Source organism: Ceratotherium simum, chromosome 22 (assembly GCF_057802395.1).
Source record: "Ceratotherium simum simum isolate JZ-2026a chromosome 22, ASM5780239v1, whole genome shotgun sequence".
Classification (NCBI taxonomy): domain Eukaryota; kingdom Metazoa; phylum Chordata; class Mammalia; order Perissodactyla; family Rhinocerotidae; genus Ceratotherium; species Ceratotherium simum.
This window is the reverse complement of record NC_141921.1, coordinates 30,292,378-30,316,895: the sequence shown is the minus strand read 5'-3', so window position 1 is coordinate 30,316,895 and position 24,518 is coordinate 30,292,378. Positions and strand designations below refer to the sequence as shown.

General features: G+C 49.1%; 2 protein-coding genes across 2 annotated transcripts; both read right to left on the bottom strand.

Annotated features, from left to right (window-relative positions):
• Nucleotides 1-5,098: 5,098 nt before the first annotated feature.
• On the bottom strand, nt 5,099-14,487 carry GPN2 (GPN-loop GTPase 2). The gene is made up of 5 exons (XM_004425788.3): nt 13,912-14,487; nt 12,875-13,031; nt 10,332-10,492; nt 8,859-8,989; nt 5,099-5,477 (listed from the first exon to the last, which is right to left on the bottom strand). The coding sequence occupies exons 1-5, from the start codon at nt 14,320-14,322 to the stop codon at nt 5,405-5,407; spliced, it is 933 nt and encodes a 310-aa protein (XP_004425845.1). The 5' UTR covers nt 14,323-14,487; the 3' UTR covers nt 5,099-5,404.
• Nucleotides 14,488-14,791: 304 nt separating this feature from the next.
• Nucleotides 14,792-22,576, bottom strand: GPATCH3 (G-patch domain containing 3). Its single transcript, XM_004425789.3, has 7 exons — nt 22,126-22,576; nt 19,198-19,619; nt 17,290-17,464; nt 16,891-16,950; nt 16,166-16,287; nt 15,907-16,034; nt 14,792-15,397 (listed from the first exon to the last, which is right to left on the bottom strand). Exons 1-7 carry the CDS (start codon nt 22,559-22,561, stop codon nt 15,181-15,183), a joined length of 1,560 nt encoding a protein of 519 aa, XP_004425846.2. The 5' UTR covers nt 22,562-22,576; the 3' UTR covers nt 14,792-15,180.
• Between the last annotated feature and the right edge of the window lie 1,942 nt (nt 22,577-24,518).

Below are 24,518 nucleotides of genomic sequence, written 5' to 3'. Positions count from 1 at the left end.
GACTGAGGCTTAGAGCAGCTAAATAACCTAATAACCGAGGTTATACAACTACTTACGTGCCCCAGGAAGTGGAACGGGTCTGACTCCAAGGCCCCTGACGTTTACACTACAGTAGCTGTTTTTTTTTTTGCCTTTTGTGAATATGAGCTTTATTTATTGATTTTTTCCCCCCCAAAGCCCCAGTAGATAGTTGTATGTCATAGCTGCACAATCTTCTAGTTGCTGTATGTGGGACGTGGCCTCAGCATGGCCGGAGAAGTGGTGCATCGGTGCGCGCCCGGGATCCGAACCTGGGCCGCCAGCAGCGGAGCGCGCGCACTCAACTGCTAAGTCACGGGGCCGGCCCTACAGTAGCTGTTTTCAAACTATGTTCAGAGGATTCCCCAGAAGCTGCCATGGGGCAGGAACCCAGTGGTCAGGGTTCCCCTGTTTCTACACATGTTGGCAAAAATAGTCACACATGTGTCTGTTTTGTATATTGGAGTTTCATGAGTTAAAAATAAGTTTGAAAAGAACCACATTATGCTATGCTGCCCTGCTCCTATCTTGGACTTTCTAAGAATTAAGAAAGTCTTCTTACCCTACTCTCAATCTAACGCTACCCCAGGGCTTGGCCAAAAGGAGTTGTCTTAAATGAGAAAAGACTGTGTAGTGGACCAATTTCCTGGCTAGTTTACCAAGTTAAGGTTTCCTTAACCTGATTACATCCTTTGTTCCTTTTCAATTCTTCACCCTGTTCACAGGGTCTACCCCACTCCCCATCCCTGCTTTGTGTGTGGTGTGAGGAAGGCAGGATTCTGCAGAGTAGAGCCCCCTCCTCTCAGAACCCCCCCACTCCCCAGCCCTACCTGCCCACTGAGTCAGGAGCCAGGAATGTCTGTGGGGGCAGCAGACAGGTAAGTCACCCTGGGGGTGTCAGAGGCTGATTCATCGCTCATCTCCACCCAGTCTTCTCCTCATTGCTCTCTGGGATATTGAACTCTTTCTTTGTCTAGAGATGAGAGGAAAATCTCAGACTGAAAGCATGGAGTCTTCAATCTGTGGCTAGGTATAGTATTTAATACATCACATGATGGTATTCAATAAATATTTGTTGAAAGAGAAAGAAGGAAGGAAGGAAAGGAGGAAGACATATTTTCCCCCTTTCTTCCTCCAGAAGAAAGTTAACCTGAAATTTCCTTGTCTGACTGTAGAGGGGACTGATTTTGAGCGCAGAATAAATTATGTGACCACTGGTATGACTTACGTGTTGGGAGAAATCTTATCCATGTCCCAATATCCCTTCTTTGCTGTTTCTGTTATTCCACAAAACAATGTGGAGACTCCAGAATTAATATATAGGAAGAGGCGACAGTCCAGTGTGAAAGGGAGCTGTATTTGCACAGCAAACAGACTGCTTGAGATTTTCTGTTTATTTGGGATGGCTTTGAAGGGCCCTCTCATCTCCCTCCTTTGCAATTGCTTCAGGGTTTTGGATGGGGAGAAAAAAATTAAAACTTTGTTATGTATTCTAGTCCAGAGCATTTTACCAGTACCCATCTTTTTTCACCTCAGTTGCACCCAAGTCCATCCTCTCAGTCTTAAGCCACTTGGACACCTGGGCTTTTGGGGCTGTCCGAGTTGGCTCCCTGGCTGGAAATGGAGGACACAGTGGGTTGGAAATGAGATATATGGCTTCCCCTATCCTTAGCAGGCCTGATGCCATTGAAATAATGTGCTAATCTGGGACTCTTCCTTCTAAAGGGGGCAGGAAGAGGAGATGGGCAGCCTAGACTAGGCTGGGTAAGGGCTCCACAGACAGGGGCAAGAGAGAAGAAAAGGGAAGGAAAAGGAGGGGGCTACTCAGTTTGCTATAGAATCTCCCTTCAGAAGTCTGGGGCAGTTGGGCCTCCCTGCTGCTTTCACAAACAGGATGGGCCTCCGTGGCTTAGCGGTTAAGTGCGCGCGCTCCGCTACTGGCGGCCCGGGTTTGGATCCCGGGCGCGCACCCACGCACCGCTTGTCCGGCCACGCTGAGGCTGCGTCCCACATACAGCAACTAGAAGGATGTGCAACTATGACATACAACTATCTACTGGGGCTTTGAGGAAAAATAAAAAGGAGGAGGATTGGCAATAGATGTTAGCTCAGAGCCGGTCTTCCTGAGCAAAAAAAAAAAGAGGATTAGCACAGATGTTAGCTCAGGGCTAATCTTCCTCACACACACACACAAAACCAGGGTGGGCCTTAGCAGTGCTGGGATGTGTCACTCCCCTCCCCCTCTCAGGAGCCTTGAGACAGGGCAGAGAATCTCTAAGATCGACTTTCCTACAGACCTTAATGGGATCAGGCTTTCTATTCCCAGCCAACCATGGGTGAGCATTTTGCTAATTTAGAAACAGCTGAGAGCAGACTGGCTGTGCTTCAGCTCTATGGGCTTTAGGGTGTCACTCTCACTCCTAAGCCTCCTTGTCTGGGCTGGAAGCCTTTCCAGTTAGCTGTGGGCTCTGATATGTTCCAAACACTCTCCTCCAATTGTTGGGGACCCCCAATTCAGAGCCAGGAAATGCATATATCCTAATGTCAGTGGCTAGCAGAGATGACCAAGAAGGTCCCTTTTAAGGCACTCCGAGATGGTTTCTTCCCTCTAGAAGTTGTTCACGATTGCCAAGTGAAGTCTGGAGGTGAGATAAGCACTTTCAGGCAGTGTCCATGAGATGGAAAGTGACACTTTTCTGGAAGGCATTTTGGCAATATGAATCCAGAACCTGGAAAACATTGGCTATTTCATTCCTAGGATTTTATCATAAAGGTTAGAAAGTCAGGGGGCTGGGTGGCCCGGTGGCTCAGTGGTTAAGTGCGTGTGTTCTGCTTCGGCGGCCCGGGGTTCGCAGGTTTGGATCCCAGGCGCGCACCGACACACCACTTGTCAAGCTATGCTGTGGCGGCGTCCCATATAAAGTAGAGGAAGATGGGCACGGATGTTAGCCTAGGGCCAGTCTTCCTCGGCAAAAAGAGGAGGATTTACATGGATGTTAGCTCAGGGCTGATCTTCCTCACACACACAAAAAAGTTAGAAACTCAAAGACTTGTATACAAAGATGTTATCACAGCACTATTTACAAGAGTAAAAAACTAGTAATGTTTTTTAAACTTATAGGCTAACCATAGGAGTCTAGGTAAACAATGTTATAGCTGTATCATGTAGACATTAAAAAGGTTTTTATATTTTTAATTACAGGAAACTGTGTGAACTGAAAAAAAGCAGGTTACAAAGCACTTACAACATATCCCACTTAAAAAAACCAAATCTTAAGGATGGTTGCCATATGCCAGCCACACTGGAGGATGGCCTTTCTCTCACCCTACACATTTCACACTGAGCAGACCTCACCTGGAACACAGACATCTCTTCCTTTCTGCATTGTGCTGTCCCCTCCCCAGTGTGACAGGAGAACAGAAAGTCATTTTGCTATCAGCGAGAGGTGGACAGAAGCTACATTTACCGGAAGAGAAAACAACCCTGCTGTCACACCAAGGCCTGAAAGTAAAGTTCTGGACTATTTCCATCCTTCTCCACTCCATGATGGCAGAGAATAAATACTGAGGTGCTTGCATACGAGGCCATAAAGTTCTCAATGACGCCTTCCTTCCAACTGGTTTGCTTTGGTGAGAGCTGAGGCCTCTGTGATGGCGTTAGCATCAAACTCATGACCACAGCTCTTGGTACTATTTTCAAAAACACACCACTCACCTTCATGCCCTAACTGATGAGGGATTTGTCCAGCAGCCTGGGTGTCAGGATTCCTGGGCTCCAGGCCCCACAAGTGACTCAGGCAGCCCCAGGCTGTGCCTCCTGGCCTCAGTTTCCCTGGCTTGCTCTGTTGATACTCTCCACCTACTGTGCAGGGTGTTAATAGGGGTGAGGTTGTTTGAACTCTTTAGATGAAAGAGGCTGAAGAAACAGCACCCAGTTATTATCCCCTCTATGGCCAAGCGTGGGAGCGGAGGTTGGCTGCTTTCATACTGTTGCAGCCACAGGAGCCTCCTTACAGCCCCTCACTCTTCCTGCTTCTGCTCTGGCTGCCAAAACTGGAAAGCAAACCTCAGTCACCCCCATCTCAATGCCACTTCAGAACAGATTTTCCTAAAATGAATTCTCCAACTGCCCAAACCACCAGTGACCTACCTGCTCTTGATTTATGATTCAGTAGTACTCGACAGGTGTCTAAATTCTTTCTTCTGATTGGCTATAAATCCTGTGGGAGAAGGGCCGGGACTTTTCACCATTAAGTATTCATCATTAATAAGTCAGCCAAGTGGACTATGAGAGAGTCAGGCTGACCGAAGTTCCAACTCTTCATCTTTCTGTCTCCTCATGTAAAGCGGGGCTTGGTAATCTTCCCCATCTTGTCTGCATCTCTAGGAGTTGCTGTCAGAACCACGAGGACCATGTGTGTGGAAGCACTTTGTAAAATGCCAAGCCCTTTGCGTGTGTTAACAGGACCCAGTGTCTGCAAATCAGCCTTGTGGCACAACTGCCACCTGTCCCCTTCTGCCTCTAGGTTACAACTGCCAACAAATAAGCCTGAGACGCCACCTACTGGTTGAAAATACAAATTACATCCAACCAGTTGCAAGAAGAGCATAGGAAGCGTACACCAGTCAGCATTTGCCATCTTCAAGCCATCTGGATTTTTGCCACACCCCCTCATGATGTCATATTATATGCTTAATATTTTTCTTTAAACAACTCACTTTGTATAAATGACTTCATTTTTCAAGTAAACTCAATCACTACTATAAATGGAAAATAAATTAACAGTTGCCAAAAGTAGAATAAATCTGTGAAATAAATACATGAAAATAAAATGTTATTAAGATCTAGCTGGGAAGTAGTGCCTGTGAAAACTCAAGCTTGAGGTTTACCGTTAAAACTGAAGATTAACAAAAGCACACGAGTGGAACTGAGCATGGTCCTCTAGTATGATCCTGTGCTTTGGGGGAAACACTGCCCAGTCTGAAGAAATAGGATTCTTCTGAAGGAAGGTGACATTTCCTTGTTCTGCCCCAACTCCCTGGCCTGGATGGTTGAAGAAAGTTTGGAAGCCACAAAAAGTAGAAAATAGACTCTTGTATTATAGCACATTCCATCATAACCCGAGTGGGGCCAGTGCTGAATTCCTGGCAGTAGCACCCAGAGCTCATGAGCACTGAGGGTGTAGAGGGTGCTCTGCTTGGTGCCATGTCTGGCTTTTGGCCAGAAATCCTTTGTAGGGCTGAGAGTCCCCTCGCCAGCCGCCCAATTCTGGCTGGGAGGGCTGCTCTTGGATCTGCAGCCTGCTGAGCTGTCTGCTGCTCACTGGGAGCTGCCACTTTCCCCAGGGCCGGGTTATGCGTCTGTTCTCCAGAGCCCAGCTTGTTGCTACAGCTGCATGGCTTCCTGCTCCACTGATTGGTCTGAGGGTGCCAGGTACTTCTCCTGGATGCCGAGGGTGCTGAGTAAGGATGTGTCAAGGTTGATAACATAGCAAGGACGGGGAACTGGTTTGGGCAGGATCTAACCTCTACTGATGCCCCGCCCCACCTCCAACCATGTCTGGTAGATTCCTTCCATCTCTCTCCCTTCTTCATAATTACAGCTTCAGGCAGTAGGGACCAATTGAGTCCGAGAAGCCCCTCAGAGCATCCAGACCCAAATGCTCCTATATTCGCCTGTTTCCCACAATGCTGAGGATCAAAAGACCAGAGAGTGCTCTGTATTATGGCACATAACCGTGTGGATTTAAATCCTGATTTTTCCGCTTCCTTTTCCTCATCTGTAAAATAAGAGTTGTGAGGATCAAATGAGACAATACAAAGTGCCTAGCGTAGCACCTGGCACACACTAGGTGCTTAATAAATGTTTGTGATCTCTTTTCTTCCGCCCAGGGAGGGAAATCATGAGAGCTCAAAGAAAGTGACAAATTTCTGCATGGGCCATAGGGTGCCTTCTACTTCTCTTGGGACAGCAAGAAAGAGGAGCAAGAAGGACAGAAATCAGATTCACAAAGGAAAAGCCTGTGACAACTGATGGAGCCCTGTGTGGCTGGCTGGCCTGAGGTCTGGGTGTGGGGTCTGACTAGGAGATGGGGGTTACCATCGCTAGGCTGGCCACCATGGCTGTTCTACTAGATCATTCCAGTGTCAGAAATTGAGATTCTACAACCAGGGAGACGAAGGTTTGAACTGATCTTCCAACACATCCTGGGAGAGGGACCTTGGACTTGTCACTCTCGGAGCCCCAAATGCCTCATCTATAAAAGGGGACTGAATGAGGATTAAATGACATCCTGCAAGTAGAGTATATAACCCACCAAATGATGTTCAGGTTACAGACCTTTCTCTACCATCTCTTATGGATCCATCCATCAAAATCCATCTCACTCCTACTCAAACTGACTCTGAACCTGTGCTTCCTTCCCTTCACCTTTCCTCAGGAGGTAATGCTCCTGTGCAAGGCGGCCCTGAAGATCAGTGGAATCCATCCTGCTTGACTTGCAGTAATCTCAAACCTACCTTGTCTCTCGCCTGAAGCCTGCATTCCTGAGCAGGGCACACGAAACCCTGCATTTTATCTGCCCATCTGTCTGGCCCTATTGCTGCTCCCCAGCCAGATGCCCTGTCCTGCCCACAAGTCATGCCATTCTACTTGCAACCCCTCAGACAAGTCTTAACCTTGAACCCCCTCACCTTTGTATATACTGTTGTTTTTGTCTTGAATTCCCTTTCCCTTTTTTTTTTTTTGTGAGGAAGATCAGCCCTGAGCTAACATCCATGCTAATCCTCCTTTTTGCTGAGGGAGACCGGCTCTGAGCTAACATCTATTGCCAATCCTCCTCCTTTTTTTTTTTCCCCCAAAGCCCCAGTAGATAGTTGTATGTCATAGTTGCACATCCTTCTAGTTGCTGTATGTGGGACACGGCCTCAGCATGGCCGGAGAAGAGATGCGTCTGTGAGCGCCCAGGATCTGCACCCAGGCAGCCAGTAGCGGAGCGCGTGCACTCAACTGCTAAGCCATGGGGCCAGCCCCTTTCCCTCTTAATCAGCCTGACTAACCCCCCTTTAAGAGGGTGCAACTCAAGTGCCACCACCTCTATGAAGCTTTCCTTACCCACTCAGGAGAGCTGACTTTTCCCTTCTTTGTACCAATCCCTATTGTCTTATACATAGAGTGAGGTTGAACCTTAAGGGGATTAAGGTGGCAGGCAGAATCTAAAATCAGCACGAATGTACATGGTTAAAAATATCCTTGAAAATTCCTTAAATCATTTATTAAGTACAGTACACAGTTTTTTGGTTTTTGTTTGTTTGTTTGTTTGTTTGTTTTGGTGAGGAAGATCAGCCCTGAGCTAGCATCCGATGCCAATCCTCCTCTTTTTGCTGAGGAAGACTGGTCCTGGGCTAACATACGTGCCCAGCTTGCTCTACTTTATATGGGACGCCGCCGCAGCATGGCTTGACAAGTGGTGCGTCGGTGCGCGCCCAGGATCCGAACCTGCAAACCCCTGGCTGCCAAAGCAGAGCACGCGCACTTAATTGCTGCGCCACCGGGCTGGCCCCCAGCATACAGTTTTATGACTAGAATCCAGTATAATACAAATGAATGCATAAAATAACAGTGTGCAAAATATCAGCACTATTGAAACTGCCCCTCCCTTTTTGCTGAGCACAAGCACTTGAATTTGCCAACATTAACTGTATGTGTGAGGCAGCTTCATCAGGCACTACACACTCTTCTGCCACCATCTATAACTCGTCTGCTCCCCTGTGAGCTTGTATCCTGCATGTGAAAGGGCCTGACACAAATCAGTAAATGCTGGCTGGAATTATTTTCCTCCGTATCTCAGACTCTGGAGCCCCCCTTGTCTCCAGCATCCTGAATAGATGTCAAATTTCTGAAACCAGCCTACAGGGCCTGGACTTCCCTGTCCTGCCTCACGTGGCCTCTGTGACCTGAGGGACACCCACACATGATGTTAGCTCCACCCACCCAGTCACTAAGCTAGCTCCAGTTCTGAAGGTCTAGCTGCCTCCTGAACAGCGCTGGTTGTCCCATGGCCCCCTCAAACACAGCACGTCTGCCAGCTCCCATCCCTTCCACCCATGTGACGAACCTGCCCCCTTCTCTCCATTTTCTTGCCTCAGTGACTAGCACAACCACCCATACTACTGCCTAAGCCAGAAACCTGGGAGTCTAAATTCTGCTCCATCTATCCCCAAACCATCTAGTCACCAGCTCTGGTAGTCTATCTCAATATTTTTCCAATCTACATTCTTCTTTCTATTCTCACTACTACTGTTTCATCCCTTCTCACCTAGAGACTGTAAAAACCCTCCTGCTCCCAATCATATCCCTTAGATGCCTTTTCCACACTTGGAGCTTTTCAAAAATGTATACCTGATTGTATCACACCCCGCTCAACAATACTCTGCTGGTTCCCACCGCCTACCTACGAGCTGAAGTCCGCCTTAGCAGGGCACTCAAGCCCTCCATCGCCACCCCTCTCTACCTCCCCTGCACCCCTGCTTCTCCCTTTCCCCTTCACACTCAAGACACCAGGCAAACTGAATCCCTCAAATCATTCTCAAATGACCAATGCCCTTTCATTACTGGGCCTCTGTACTTGTTGCTCCTTCCGAACAATATCCTCCCTTGTCCTCAGGTACAACCAACCCTGAAGACTTCTAAGGGACCATCCTTTGCACATGAAAGACAGTCACCAGGGAGCCCGACTGTTTAACATGAAATCAGTCATCTACAAGGGCAGATGTGGCCACTCCTAAACCCCATGTCTCCCCCTCTTGGCTGTGGCCGGGAGGCTAGAGAGCAAGGATACGAGGAGAAATGGAAGTCAGCTCCCACTGCAGCAGACATCATGGCCTCCAGGCTTCGCTGCTCTTGGACCCCGAAGCAGTAGCCGTTGGCTTTATCCACAGCCTGCAGGACCCGCTGGATACTCTCCTTGTCCTGGGTGGGGAGGAGAAAAACAGCTCTATGAGTGAAATAGAAGTATGTGGAATTGAGGTTGTACCAAATTGCCTGCAGTCTCCAAACAGCCCCCTGATCTTGCCTCATGAAGCCTCTGTGCATGCAGCTTCCTTGGCCCGGAGTAGTTCCACATGTCCTCAGAGGCCTGGCTACATCCCATCTTTCCTGCCCATCAACCCACCCACATTAGAACAGATAAGTTCCTCTATGCACACCCATCGTACCCTGGGTTTACCCCTAATGCAGCTGTGATCCTACCATCTTACTAACAAGTTATTAACTCATCTGCTTCCCCTACTCGATTGTGCACCCTCTGAGGTCAGGGACTCATTTCTCGAGGTAGCCCCAGTGCCCAGCACAGAACTTTGCTAAGAGCAGGCACCCAATAAATATGCATGTAACCTCTTTGCTCATCCACATCAAAGTGCTAAGAACAGTCCATACATCACACGATGAGAAGACGACAGCAAAATAAGACATGGACAGTTCTTGGCACACTGCTCAGCAGAGAAAGCCTTCAAGAAGTGGTAGCTGTTATGATTAATATTATAGAGAGTTCACCCTCTCATTTTAGAGAAAAGTGTGGCATTAAAAAGGGAAGAGATAGGGCCGGCCCCGTGGCGTAGCGGTTAAGTGCGCGTGCTCCACTGCTGGCGGCCTGCGTTCGGATCCCGGGTGCGCACCGATGCACCACTTCTCCGGCCATGCTGAGGCCGTGCCCCACATACAGCAACTAGAAGGATGTGCAGCTATGAGATACAACTATCTACTGGGGCTTTGGGGGAAAAAAAAAATAAATAAATAAAATCTTTAAAAAAAATAGAAATAAAAAAATAAAAAAAAAGGGAAGAGATAGGTTCGCTCAAGTCCACTCACTGCAGAAAGGCCTCTAACATGCACCTGTGTCTCCCAGGTTACCTTTGCAGGACGCAAGGTGGGAGGTACAGGGGTTGGGTACCACTTTGCAAAGTCAATAGGCAGTTGTCCATCTTAAAGGAGCCTGAAAGACTTGCCCCTCGCCTTGATCAAGTCCCTTGCTAGCGACTTTCTGAACTCATCCATTTTCACACTGAGGAGGGAATGTGTGTAGACAGAACCCAGCAATACAGAATAGATAAGGCCCAAGTTTGGTCCACCTTCTTCACTGGAACCCTGCCCACCACAGCCCCTGGTCCCAAAACCAAGGGGCCCCAATGATAGTCGAACCAAGGACAAAGACCACTGTTTGAGCCCTCAAAGCCTCCTGTACCCTTGGCTTGGTGAGTTCCCAGGTACTGTCAGAGCCTATAGCCAAGGGAAGAGGCCTCTTAGTCCCCAGTACCTGGATGTTGAGAGGGATGAAGGAAACCAGGCTGTAGTCTTCGATGAGCTGCACCAGTTTCTCATTGAGCTGACGGTAGTGGCGGAAGAAAGGGTCAGAAGCCAGGTGGTCAAGCAGGTAGGAGAGGTCCAGGACCTCTGTGTAGTAGTCCAAATTGAAGGCTAAGGAGAGAAACCAGTGCTCAGGAGCAGCTGGCATCAGGCTAAAGACACAAGGACAGGGACCATATTTTCTTTCCTTCTTCCTTTGCCTTCATTCAATCATTAATTCAACAAATATTTGTTGAGACAGTGAAACGAAGTTACTAAGAAAAAACACTTGGTTCTGCCATTTACCAGCTATATAGCCAGGTACCCACCTCATGGGGCTCTTGCAAGGATTAGATGTTATAAACCCCAGTGCCTGATACAGAGAAGTCCTTGATCAATGGTAGTATTTTTTTTTAAAAGATTTTATTTATTTTATTTTTCCCCCCAAAGCCCCAGTGGATAGTTGTATGTCGTAGCTGCACATCCTTCTAGTTGCTGTATACGGGACTCGGCCTCAGGATGAACGGAGAAGTGGTGCCTCGATGCGCACCCGGGATCCGAACCCGGGCCACCAGCATCGCAGCGCGCGCACTTAACCACCAAGCCACAGGGCCGGCCCTGATCAATGGTAGTAAATAACGATATCGAACATGCAGCAAGAACACTGCTCGGTCCCCTCCTCATGAAGCTCAGCCAGGGAGTACCCCCAGGAGCCAGCATATACGTTGTAAGGACTCTGTAAATGCTGGTGATACTGAGTGAATGCTACATTCTAGCAGGCTGGCCTCGTGGGTAAATCACTTTCCCTTTCTGGGCCAGTTCCTTCTTCATGTAAAATGAGGAGACCAGACTAGATGACTCGGAGGTTCCTGACTCAGTTCTATAAATACAAACTTCCCACTAAAAGAAGGAAAGTGGGCCTCTCTGCACTATCTATTTCTGCCTGGAAAACTCAAGCAATTGGGCTACTCAGCAGGTCTGTTCCAAAGTGAGCTAAGGGAATCAGGCTGTTGGATATCAACTCACTCCCTGCCTCCTGCGTTCTAATCAGCTCTAAATAGAAAGTGACACCCTGGGCCTACAAGGAAGAATGTCCTGGGCATTCCGACAAACTTCTTGGATCGCCTGACAGGTATGTTTCTTACCAAGAATTAAGAAACTGGAGCCAGGTACACTTGGGTTTAGACTTCACCTCAGCTAACATACTAGCTGTGTGACTAACCTTGGGCTCTTCAAGTAATGTCTTTGGGACTCAACTGCCTCATCTGGTTTACACCTCAGTCTCCTGTGAGGATGACCGGCAAGAGTCAGAGCTAGAAAGGTCGAGGACCATAAAGCAGCCACCTGGGCTGGAGGCTGTGAAGGGGGACAGGGGCTTCAGAGGACTGCACATCCGGACCTAGATAAAATGGGGCCTCTGGGTTTGTCAAGAGATGGATCAGGACTCTGGGCTGAGGCGTCCCCTCCATGTCCTGACTGGCAGCCAGTCGGCCTCCTTGGACAAGGCCCCTGACATGTTACTCCCCCCACAACCTCCCTTCCTACTCACGGCTGGTCATTTTGGCTGTTCTTCCCTAGGTTTCTCTGTGGCTGGAGATGCTATTTACGGAACTAAATGCCCCCAGCTCAGTAGAGCACTAACTTTGCATGAAAAAATGCTGGCCACTGGGCCCCTAGGCAACTCCCCTGCCTTGTACCAGTCTGCTTCTCCTTCAATCTTCCTCACCTCAACAAATGGCATCCTCATCCGTTCCCTCGCTCAGTTAGAAACCTGAGAGTCATCCTTACTTCCTCTGTCTCCTCGTCCAATCCACTAACAAATCCTACTTCTTGGGTAAGTTTTGAGTCTATCTACTTCTGTCTACTTCCACTATCACTGCTTGCGCTCCTGCAAAAACCTGAAGGATCTCTGTCTTTGTTCTCACCCATTTCAATTCATTCTCCACAAAGCAGCCAGAATGACCTTTTCAGTTCATGCTATTCCCTTGCTTAATATTCATCACTGGTTTTCCTCTGGGTTTCAATAGTACAGGTTCTGGCCCCCACCCACCTCTCTGACCTCACTTCCTACCATCCTTCCCCTGACCACTATCCCAGCTACCCTGGGCTCCCCCCCTCCCCTTTTCCTTGAACATAAAAAGCTCTTTCCCTACGGGCCTTTACCTCTACCAGTCCCTCTGCCTAGACTAGTTCTCCCTTAGCTGGCTCCTTCTCACCATTTGGGTCTCAGCTCAGATGGCAGTGCTCATTCCCCACTCCCAACCACTCACTGTCCCATCACTTTAATTCCTTCGTAATACATATCACCATCCGTAGCTCCCTTGTCCCCCAAACCCAGAACAGTATCTGGCACAGAGTGGCACAAAATAAACGGGCAAGGGTCAGGACCTGTCTGTGGCTACTATCACCAGGCCATGCATGTCCCTGGAGCCCACTTCCTTCAGCTGAGATCTCTGCTTCACTCTGGCCCAGCCACTGCCCTACTCCTTGCCTGCCCAGAAGAGGAACTCTTACCCAGCTTCCCATAGTGCTCAATGAGGTCCATCTTGGAGAGGAGGTTGACGTGGGGCAGCTCCACGTGCAGCATGGTGGCCAGGGAGGTACATAGTACCGAAATGAACTTGGCTGGGTCTGTGCAGTAGTGAGAATCCACAAGGTGGACAGCAGTCAGCTGGGAGGGGAGAAAGAGACGGGGTGAGAGTGGCCTGGGGAGGCAGGGACCATTAGGGCCTATGTCTCCCCCATCAGATCGGGGACTTCTGAGGATAGAGTGCAAGCCCTCCCCATTAGTCGTCTCCTGCTTCTGTTTCATTCTAACAGCCACACTCATTTCCTTCTCCTAAGAGATAACGGGGCATTTTTTTCTTACATGATGCCTTGCACTGAGCCTCCCAGGGGGCAAATGTTCAATTCCCACTGCATCTTTTTTTGTGTGTGTGTGTGAGGAAGGTCAGCCCTGAGCTAACATCCGTGCTAATCCTCCTCTTTTCACTGAGGCACACCGGCTCTGAGCTAACATCTATTGCCAATCCTCCTCCTTTTTTTTGTCCCCCAAAGCCCCAGTAGATAGTTCTATGTCATAGTTGCAAATCCTTCTAGTTGTTGTTATGTGGGCAGTGCGTTGGTGCGCGCCTGGGATCCCAACCCAGGCCACCAGCAGCGGAGGGCGCACACTTAACCGCTAAGCCATGGGGCCGCCCGTAATTCCCACTGCACCTAACTCTATTCTTTCACTTGCTTTTGCCCACCAAGTCACAACAACAATCACCATGCCATTTTCCACATAACCTCTTCCACTCTTCTAATAATCCCAAGTTGGGTACCAGCACGTCCATTTTACACATGAGAAAACTAAGGTTCATAGAAATAATCTGATCTATCCAAGACCACACAGCGAGTCAGTGGCAGAGCCAGAATTCAAACTCACACCTATTTTACTGCAAAGCAACTCGGCCCCTACCTCGCTATGTAACTTGGGGGCGTGGTATCTGTCCTTCTCTCTGTCTCAGTTCCTCCATCTGCAAAGTGGGCCTGCCAGACCTGAGACGCACCCTGAGGTCCCACTGTGCCATCTGGGAGAAGATGTTGCGCAGGGCGCCGTGATGCGTGCAGAGCTCCACCTGGCCTGGGCAGTCGAAGAGGAAGTAGTGGCCGCGGAGGGGGTCGAGCTTTGCTCGCAGCCAGTCCAGGTTGGCCTCCAGGTACTCCATGCAGTAGAGCAGGCCGCCATTGGGCCCCAGCCGCAACGCGTCCATCACGTCGCCCAGCCCCACCAGCTCGCCCACGTCCACGGCGCACTCGTACGGCAGCCCCTCGTTGGCCGGGTCCAGGTTCACCACCGCCACGCGCCGGCCCAGCGCGCGCAAGAACTCACTCATGCCCAGGCAGTACGTGGTCTTCCCCGAGCCCGGCGGGCCGATGACCGCCTGCCCAAAGGCCGTGGTCGGAGCGGCCCCCGCCATGGGCCGCACGTGAGCTCCGTGGGGAAACGGAGGGCACTCGCGCCAGAGCCTAGAGCGAGGAACTTCCGGGGAGCCGGCGGCGAGGCCCGGGGTCGCCTAACGAGGAACAGCAGGAAGACACGGAACGCGAAGGGCCCGGTACTGACAGGACCAGCACCGACTTCCGGACGACGTCGGAAACGGCGGCGCGCGGAGCAAGCCCCGCCCCGGCCGTGGTGACGCAGCTAGGCGCCGGGGGGCGTGGCGCCGCGTGTCTCCCCCAGCGAGGGAAGGGCCGGCTGTGCGGAACTTGTCCCCGGGATTTCCCCGACCTTCCTCCCGGCCCAAAACAGGAGAGAAAGAGAAATCCCGTGGAAACCTTTATCGTCCCGTTAGGTCGCAGACCCAACCACCTCCCGCGGACTCTCCGGACCCAGGCGGTTAAGCGTAGAGGCGTTGGAGGGCCCGCCCCCAAATCGTCTCTTCCCAGCCCCACAAACCTCTCCTTCCCCAGGTCCCTTCCCCCGCCTTTCTGGCCTTCATGGTGACCCTCCAAGGAAGGCTGTGCTGATAACCACAGTCAGTCCAGCTTCTCAAGGTATTGGGGGAGGCCACGGGCAAGCCTAAACAGGAACTAGGCTTAGGAGACCAAAGAGAAGACGTCATTAAGCCCTAATATCAAAGGGCAGAGGGGTAGGAGGGCTTTTTGTAAAAATGCCCTTGAGGTAGAGAGCCTAAAGGCAAGTTCAGAACAAAACACCCTGAACAAGTCCTGCAGGTTGCTGCTCCCAGAGTTCTTTCTGCTCTGGTGGGAGATCTGGCAGGGGGCTGCCACTGTGCAGTAATGAATGATCCTAACTAAGGAAGCCCCTGAATCTGTCACTCAGGCTTTGAGTTGCTGTCCAAGGCACAACTGGAACCCCTCACAAAGGCCATGTCTGTCCGAAACTTCATGCTGGTGGGTGGCTGGCGGCGAAGCAGCGACTCCCCTTGGTCCTGGGGTAGGGGCTCATCATAGATGGTGGAGATGAGCCCCAAGCCAGTTCCACAGGGCCTCTTCAGTTGCACAAATGGCTGTAGCTTCTCTCCATGGTACCTGGATTAGAAAGGGCTCTCAGTGAGAGGGCTGCTCTCTCTCAAACCCCAGTAAGGGGACTGGGAAAGGACAGGGAAGTAGCTACTACATACTAGGTTTGTCTCAAAGACAGAGCTTTAAATCTGGATCTTTGTTCTCCAGCCCCCTTATCCATCCATTGACAGTGCTAGCAACCAGGGGCCTCACACACTGCTTTTGTTTTAAATAGTACACAAAGTTTAGAACAAATGTCACCACTCTGTAACTCACAGTCACTGCCTACTGGCAATTATCAAGTCGAAACTCCTCAGACTAGGGGGAACGACTCCCTCAGGAGATCCATGGTCCAGTCAAGCCTTAGGGTTTGGTCTAAAAAAAACCAGCGCCAGACCTACTTTTTCCTTCTAACTCTACTTTGAAGTTCATCCTGAGTCCCCAGCACCCATCCCAAAACCAGAGAGAAGGGAGAAACTAGGGTACAGCTGAAAGGCTAGCTTAGACCCCCAGCAAAGTCCCTCAGCCATACTCACCCCAATCCACGCTTGCATCTGGGGTGCTGGCCATCACCATCCAGGGCCTCGGGCACCCCTGAGCCCCGGCTCCCCAGGCCCTGGCCTTCGGCCCAGCCCTGCTGCTCCATCACCTTCCGCCCAATGCCCTGCAGAGGGGAGGGAGAAGACTCAAGAGACAGGGCTCCTGCGGGGGGGGGGGGGGGGGGGGGGGGGGGAGAGAAGGAATAAGGGTAGAAAAGGAAAAAAGAGGGGTCAATGGGCTGGGCACAGTGCTCACCTTGGTGTGGCGCTCAAAGGTGCCCACCTGGCGTTCGATCATGGAGCCGTCCTCCTGGCCATCACGGAGTCTCCGTTCCAGACGCATTTGGACAGAGTCTCGGGCATCCTTGTCTCCACCACCTGAGGAAGCAGAGCCCAGTTTTTGGAAGGGTCTCTCTTCAGCAGAAAGGGGGAAAATCAGGTTTCTAGGACCTCCTCACAAGATTTACATATTCATCTTTATAGTGTTTTATTACTTTATTTTTATCTCTCTCATTAGACTTGGAGCATGCCAAGCTTGCCATGGCTCTCCCATCTTACAGATGAGGAAACTGTGGTGCAGAAAAATCATAGAGCCAACAAATGAGAGACAGAATTAGAACCCAGGTCTTCCCCTCCCACCCCCTATGTCCCCCCAGGTCATTTTTGACAGCAGGATCTAAACTCTTAACCAGAGCCTGAGCTCCTGACCCTCCCACTCTACCAGGGCCTGCCCAGCAGAACCAGAGCTCCCTGAGGGCTGTCCCTAGTCAGCTTCCTCCACAAAGAAAGGAAAAAGGCTCTGTCCACACCAGCACTCAATGCACTCAACTAGAGATGTTTTAAGAGAGGAATGCTCTCAGTGGGCTACACCAAGGGAACTGGTCCCCTGTCTCAGCCTCTGCTAAGCAGCTCTGGTAAAGTGTCACCGCAAGGCCAGGGCACCAGTTCCACGTCCCAGTACTGCAACCCCTGGCCCAGTACCTCTGTTGTAGTAAACACTCATGTCCACATCCCAGTCATCGGCTGTCTGTTCATCAAAGTCTGCAGATATGAAAGCATCAAGCAAAGTGAGATAAGGACTCAGTTCTGTTGAGAGTTAAATCCAGACTCAGACATTCATTCTAGAACTTGTGGCTTTTGATTGTATTTGTAAATCTCCTCTGGGAGGGTCATTCAGAATTTGCAGGAGGGCATTTTCTCTCCACTCCACTGATCCCCCACCCCTAAAAAGGATGACTGGTCTTTCATATACAATCAAAGTAAGCCTCTTCCCTAGCGCTTTATTTAGGCTCACTGCCAGGGAAGCCACCATGTGGAACAGACAGTCCTGAGCGAATGCAGCAGGGATCCCTCCTGCCCTTGCCTGGGTGCCAGCATTACCTCCTTCTTCCTCCTGCCAGAACTGGGCATCAGTGTAGAACACCAGGCCGGAGCCGCCCTTCTCCCACTTGAGCTCAATCTCCTCCTCAAAGAGCCGCTCAGTGGTACGCTCCTGCCCGGTCACGTCCTCATGCAGGGCTTCATGCCGCTCCCACTCCTCACCCTGGTCATCGTCCTGGGAGAAGGTGGGGAGAGGTGACCTGTCTGTCTAGCTTCTTGGCCTCATGCCCACAAGGAGGGCAGCTCAAGGCACAGGAGGCCTGTGAGATGGGCCCTCAGCTCCATTCCTCCAAATTTCTCTGAGAAGCAGCACATATTTGGCCCTTGAGGCCTTAACCAACACATCTCTCCATCCTGTTTCTCAACATACTTGGCTCCTTCCCCTCACAAGCCTGACTCACTCTTCTCTCTGTGCTTTTGGCCATGTTGTTCCCCCTGCCCGAAGCATCTGCCCTCCTCTCCCACCACCTTCTCTTCTTCACTTGCTTAAATCCTCCTCATCCCTCCAGTTCTACAGCCTACATGAAGCCCCCCACACTGAGGCCCACAGCACTCTCACTTGTCTCTGAACTTCTCAGTGCTAATCAGTACACACTGTTTAGGCCTTTATACATTATGTCACAAAGACAGAAGGAACAAGAACTAATATCTATTGTCTACTGTGTGTCAGGCCCTTCACATAACAGCTTTTTTAATCACCCCAACAATGCGTGAAGTACCATTGTTTCCATTCTACAGATGAAGAAACCTGGGTTCAGAGGAGTAAAGTGATTTGTCCAAGATAGTACACCCAGAGAGTGGCAGAGCTAGCATTCAAACCTGGGTTGCCACACCATACAGCCTTTCCAGTTGCTGGTTCTCTCTCTCCAAGGAGATTTAAGGCTCTTTGAGGGCAGGAAATAGGTCTTAGAATGTCTTTGGAATCCTGCACTAGCCCGTGTTTACCACTGCTTGACTGGACTTGCGGAATGATAGGATGAGTCCTGGCTTGAAATCCTGGGGGCCCCTATCCTGGTTAAACTCCAAGAGGCCTCGGGACTCACTGCTGCAGAGCAGGTGCTGGAGAAAAGTCAGGACAGTACCAGACTAAGGATGTAGTCCAGATGTGTTAGCAACTCTGGACTGGGAGCTTTGAAGACATAGGTGGATTACTTTTTACCCAGAGTATACATAAAACAAAAGTTTCCCAACAAATCACATCTCTCCTGATTTTTATGGATGAACAACCAAGTACAGAGAAAGGAGTAGAAGAAATGTTTACGGCCACGCGTTGCTTAACAGGGATACATTCTGAGAAACGTGTCGTTAGGCAATTTTGTCGTGCGAACCTCACAGAGTGTACTTACACAAACCTAGAGGGTATAGCCTACTATGCATCTAGGTTATATGGTACTAATTTCACGGGACCACTGTGGTATATGCGGTCCGTCATTGACCGAAATGTCGTTATGTGCTGCATGACTGTAGTTCACTGATAAAATCCACAGACTCAAACTCAGAAAATAGAGATGACTTCTCAGCCATGTAACGAAAGCACACAGAGGTTAGACAAGCAGCAAAGAGGACTGGATTCACATCCCAGCTTTGCCTCTACTTCCTTAGATTATCTTATCTCACGGTTGGTAGATTTTCATCTATGAAAAGGAGCCTCCTTACATTCCTTCTGAGGGAATGAAAAGAAGAGCCCTTTGAGAATCTGCTGATAAAAGTTCTGGCCCCTCTCCCCAAAGACACGCATATTTGCACATGTAAATGCAGTTTTACACTCAATGTCAGGGAGTTCTAACTCTCTGGAACCCTCCTGAGGACCCGAGGTTTAGAACTCTTGTATATACAGCTGAAGAGTGGTATTATTAATGCTTTGGCCTCTAAGCTGCCAGCAAGGACAGGGTGGCTCACTGTACTCACGTCATCTGAGTGCCACTCTTCTTCCTCCTTTTCCCCTTCCTCCTCGGGCTCTCCACAGGGGCTGGCTGGTATGTCTGCCATGCAGGTTCCCTGGGGTATTTCCTCGCCCTCGGCGGTGTACACAAGCTCTTCCTGCTCCACAGTCTCTGAGTCCTCATACTTGAAGGGCACATTGCCATAGCGCCGGGAGGAACCTGTCTTGGGGAACTGGAGCTGCAGCTGGGTGATGATCCGAGCGGGTAGGCGGCAGGCCCGGATCAACTCCAAAAAGACCCCCAGGGGAGTCCCCACATTCCCATTGGGCATCAGCACTGGTGGATTCAGCTCTGGTAGTTGCCTCAGGTCGGCCAGGGTGAAGGCTTCATTCTTAGCCTTCCGACTCTGCAGCTCCTTCCGGGTCTTGAAGGGAAAGGAGCCCAAACCTTGGGAAGCAAGGGAGAAGAATGGCTCTTGAAACCTAGACGCCTCCAGCAACACCTGAGCCAGAAATCCGTCAAGGTTTAAATCCTTGAGCCTAATGCTGTTCCTCCCTTTCAAACTTCTCCAGAGTCCCTTCCTCCATTCCTTGACCAGATCACCCAGTAATTTTATGCCATTTCTCATCACCTCAGCTAAGCACACAAGCTTCTTCCAGATCTGGTTCCTGTTGACCTTTTAATTCTCAACTGCTACCAACACTCACACCATGTGCTCCAACCAAACCAGTTTAACATGCCCTGAAAGTTTTATGGGCTTTCACATCTCTGTGTCTTTGCACATGCCATTTACTTTGAACACTATTTTTTCCTACAAGCTCCTGTTTATCCTTCAAGATCCAGGTGAAAAGCCACATTTTCTGATCCCTCTAGGGAACTGGTTTCTCTCTCTGTCATCTCACAGCACTTGGTGATAAAGAGCAAAGGCTCTGGAGCAAAATGCCTGGGTTTGTATGGTGACTCCGCTACTTACTAGCTCTGTAACCTTGGAGAAGTAACATAACTTCTGCATCCCTCAGTTTCCTCACCTATAAAATGGGTAAGAATAGGGCCGGACCCGTGGCTTAGCAGTTAAGTGCTCGCGCTCCGCTGCTGGCGGCCCGGGTTCGGATCCCGGGCGCGCACCAATGCACTGCTTCTCCGGCCATGCTGGGGCCGAGTCCCACATACAGCAACTGGAAGGCTGTGCAACTATGACATACAACTATCTACTGGGGCTTTGGGGGAAAAAATAAATAAACAAATAACGTTATAAAAAAAAAATAAATAAATAAAATAAATAAAATGGGTAAGAATAGCTCCTACCTTAGAGAACTGTTGTGAGGAGTCAATAAGGAAATGAAAAGCCTAGAACAGTGCCTAGTAAGTACACAGGAACTGCTCAGTAAATGTTAACAATTAGAATGGCATCTTGGGCCGGCCCCGTGGCTTAACGGTTAGGTGCGCACGCTTCACTACTGGCGGCCTGGGTTCGGATCCCGGGCGTGCACCGACGCACTGCTTCTCCGGCCATGCTGAGGCCGTATCCCACATACAGCAACTAGAAGGATGTGCAGCTATGACACACAACTATCTACTGGGGCTTTGGAGGAAAAATAAATTAAAAAAAAAAAAAAGTTAAAAAAAAAAAAAAGAATGGCATCTCTGTGACAATTACCTCTTTACAAATCTGTCTTCCCCTCTGGATTCTGAGCACAGACTGCGTCCAACTGTTCTCTGCATACCAGCTAGAGTCACACTAGGTCTAGCAACAAAAGCTAGATTTATTGAATGAATGAATGACAGGGCTCTGCACTGTGTTTCCTGTTCCCCATCAAAGTGATTTCCCATGAAAATGGGAGCTGTTGTGAGAAAAGACAGCGTCTCTTCATTTGCATCTTGCCAAGAGAAGACTGGGTGGTGAGCAACAAAGAGTGCAATAAAGAAGGACAATAAGACTACACAGAAATCGGAATATAATGACGTACATCTGAAATTTATATCGTGGGAGATCAAAATTGGCCACCCTGAAATATATCTCTTTACCTTGATTGTTTTCTCTGACGGACATTTGACCTCCCCCAAACTGCCTAAAGGAATTTAACTCTGGGTGTAGATAGGCTGGCAGGGTCCTCGCTAAGCCCATTCTAAACAAAGTTCTGTTTACCAAATATTTACATTTGTAAAGGTATCTCCCTCTATGTAGTGGGAAGAGCAGGGGATGACCTTATCTGTGAAAACTCTTATCAGGACGGAAGAAGAAGACTTAAATCTACATACTTTTGATTACTATAATTCCTGTCTCTCCAGCCACATTCTCTATAGGTAGCCATGCAAAGCATTGTCTGACAAATATTTACATTTCCCTCTTCATGTAAATTGTCTTCTTCCCCTCTGAAATCCCAAAACACAACCCACCCCCAACATCCTCCTTTGTCTTTAGCTTAAAATAGTATTTAAGATGAGAATCTCTGCCATTGTGTTGAGAAACTCAGTTTCCCAGGTTTCTCCCTTGTACGCATGTTATTAAACTTGGTATTATTTTCTCCTGCGAACCTGTCTTCTTAATTATTTGGCCAGCGAGAAGAACCTTAAGGGAAAGGGCAGAGGGGGGGATTCTCCCTCTTTCCCGGCAATATCATGTTATAAAGCAGTGTTACCTCCGTAATAAAAAAAAAAAAAGACAATAAGATTTTTAGAAACTTGATTTCCTTTTTTCCCTTCTGTGTCAGTGCAAAATCAACCCCTCAGAGAAAAGGGTCTCAGGCGGGAGAAGATCATCTGAATAAGCCTCTTTCTGGTTTTGTTTCTCCCTGAGGTAAACTAATGTGCAAGTTGAGCTTGAAGCTCTATCCAGAAATGACCGAAACTAAAGACTCGTAACCAGAGACGTGACTTGTCCTCATCATCCCTCAGGAGAGATGCCTCTGTTCCAGGGCCCGGAGGCTCAGTTTATTGTCTTTCTCACCCGTACCTGATGCCTCAGTAGGTAGCCGAAGCCTGCGGATGACACAACGACCCGGCAACCAAGTCCCTTGAGAATCCAGCCACCGGCGGCCCGAGTACATGCGAAGAAGCCTCTGAGCTTGAGCCGCTCCCTGTACCGAGATGACGCAGCAGCAGGTGCGGGTCTGGGAGGGGGCAGAGTGCCGACTGGAGAGAGCGCGGGCATCGGTGACTGAAGTCTGGGCGAGAACCTGGCCAGTAGGAGTTTGGGTAGAGTCAGGAGCAGCCTGGGGAGGGGCCCGCTCCGGCCGATGCCGGTAGTGGAAACAGAGAAAGCCACAGCCGCGCTGTTCCCGGAATTGGCTAAAGTAGCTCCGTAGCTGGGCAGAGCGCAACTGCGAGGGTATACCGCTCACTATTAAGTAAACTTCTGCCTCTTTCTCCGCCTCGCTGGGCACCGCCATCTTGGGTTGTCACATGATCAGCTGGAACCAACTCTCGCGAGAACATCTCGAGTAGCCCGGAGTTGTGCGCGTTGCGACAGTACTGTGTAACCGGTGGTTAGTCCGCCGGGGTTGTGGAAGTGCAACGTCTGGAAGATGTTGTTCCGGTCCCTTTCCCACAGAGAGAAGCCTGCAATGATGGAAAAACTCACCTGAGAAATGGGGTTACAGAGCCTTTCATAAGGATCTAAAGAGGATCAAATTAGAAGCTTCGGGAGGGGCAGTTTTTAAGATTGTTAGTTGTTGGGGATCTCCCAAACCTAATCTCAGTTCATAGCTTTTCAGTCGTTCATCGGTTTATTCTTACAAAACGTATTGGTGAACTCCCACAAATCAGTAAGAAAAAGATAAACAACCCATTTGAAAAGTGGGGCGAAGCCATTTCACAGAAGAGAAACACGTCGAATTAACAATGAAAGATGCTCAGTCTCATTAATAATCAAGGAAATGCGATGAGACCCACTTCACGTCCGCCAGATTGGCAAACATTTTGAAATCCTCAAGTGTCGGTGAAGGTATGGAGCAACTGGAGCTCCCATACAGTTGGTAGAAGTGTAGACTGGTACTTTGGAAAACAATTTGACATCGCCCAGTAAAAGTGAAACTACACATATCCTTTTGTTTGTTTGTTTGTTTATTGTGAAATTTTTGTTGTACATTATTGTTTATCAGTCACCATATAAGTGCATCCCTCCACCCCTTGTGCCCACCCCCCACCCCCCTAGCCCCTGGTAACCACCAAACAATTCTATCTGTGCGTGTGTTGGTTCATCTTCCACATATGAGTGAAATCATGCCCTGCTTGTCTTTATCTTTCTGGCTTATTTCACTTCACATAATACCCTCCAGGTCCATCCATGTTGTTGCAAATGGGACGATTTTGTCTGTCTTTATGGCTGAGTAGCATCCATGGTATATACGTACCACGTCTTTATCCATTCATCAGTTGAGGGACACTTTGGTTGCTTCCATGTCTTGGCTATAGTGAATAATACTGCGATGAACATATGGGTGCATGAGCCTCTTTGGATTGTTGATTTTAGGTTCGTTGGGTAGATACCCAGCAGTGGGATAGGTGGATCATAAGGTATTTCTATTTTTAATTTTTTGATGAATCTCCATACTGTTTTCCATAGAGTCTACACCAGTTTGCATTCCCACCAGCAGTAGATTAGGGTTCCCGTTTCTCCACAGCCTCTCCAGCATTTGTTGCTTTTTGTCTTGGTGGTTATAGCCATTCTAACGGGTGTAAGGTGATATCTTAGTGTGGTTTTGATTTGCATTTCCCTGATGACTAGTGATGTTGAGCGTCTTTTCATGTGCATATTGGCCATTTGTATATCTTCTTTGGAGAAGTGTCTGTTCATTTCCTCTGCCCATTTTTTGATTGGTTTGTTTGTTTTTTTGTTATTCAATTGTGTGAGTTCTTTATGTATTATGGAGATTAATCCCTTGTCAGATATATGGTTTGCAAATATTTTTTCCCAGCTGGTGGGTTCCCTATTCATTTTTTTTTTTTTAAAAGATTTTATTTATTCAGTTTTTTTCCCCCCAAAGCCCCAGCAGACAGTTGTATGTCATAGGTTCACATCCTTTTAGTTGCTGTACGTGGGACTCGGCCTCACGTTGGACGGAGAAGTGGTGCCTCGGGGCGCTTCCGGGATCCGAACCCAGGCCGCCAGCATCAGAGTGCGCGCACTTAACCGCTAAGCCACGGAGCCGGCCCTCCCTATTCATTTTGATCCCGGTTTCATTTGCCTTAAACTACACATATCTTTTGACCCACCAATTCCACTTCTGGATATATACTTTAAAGAAATTCTTGCATATGTTTATCAGGAAATGTACTGACAGTGTTGAACTTTAGCTAAGCCCTGTGATCCTGGAAAAGAGCCAAGGTTAGGAAACCCCTCCCACC

Excerpts from the sequence above, each read along its gene's own strand:
- GPN2 (XM_004425788.3), bottom strand. The coding sequence starts at position 14,322 with ATGGCGGGGGCCGCTCCGACCACGGCCTTTGGGCAGGCGGTCATCGGC. Across the intron at positions 13,032-13,911 it reads TGGCACAGTGGGACCTCAGG|CTGACTGCTGTCCACCTTGT; the intron begins GTGCGTCTCAGG and ends CTCCCCTCCCAG. Across the intron at positions 5,478-8,858 it reads GCTGACTTCCATTTCTCCTC|CACCCTCGGCATCCAGGAGA; the intron begins GTATCCTTGCTC and ends ATCCTTACTCAG.
- GPATCH3 (XM_004425789.3), bottom strand. The coding sequence starts at position 22,561 with ATGGCGGTGCCCAGCGAGGCGGAGAAAGAGGCAGAAGTTTACTTAATA. Across the intron at positions 19,620-22,125 it reads GCTACCTACTGAGGCATCAG|GTTTGGGCTCCTTTCCCTTC; the intron begins GTACGGGTGAGA and ends TTGCTTCCCAAG. Across the intron at positions 16,035-16,165 it reads CCTTTGAGCGCCACACCAAG|GGCATTGGGCGGAAGGTGAT; the intron begins GTGAGCACTGTG and ends TCCCCTCTGCAG.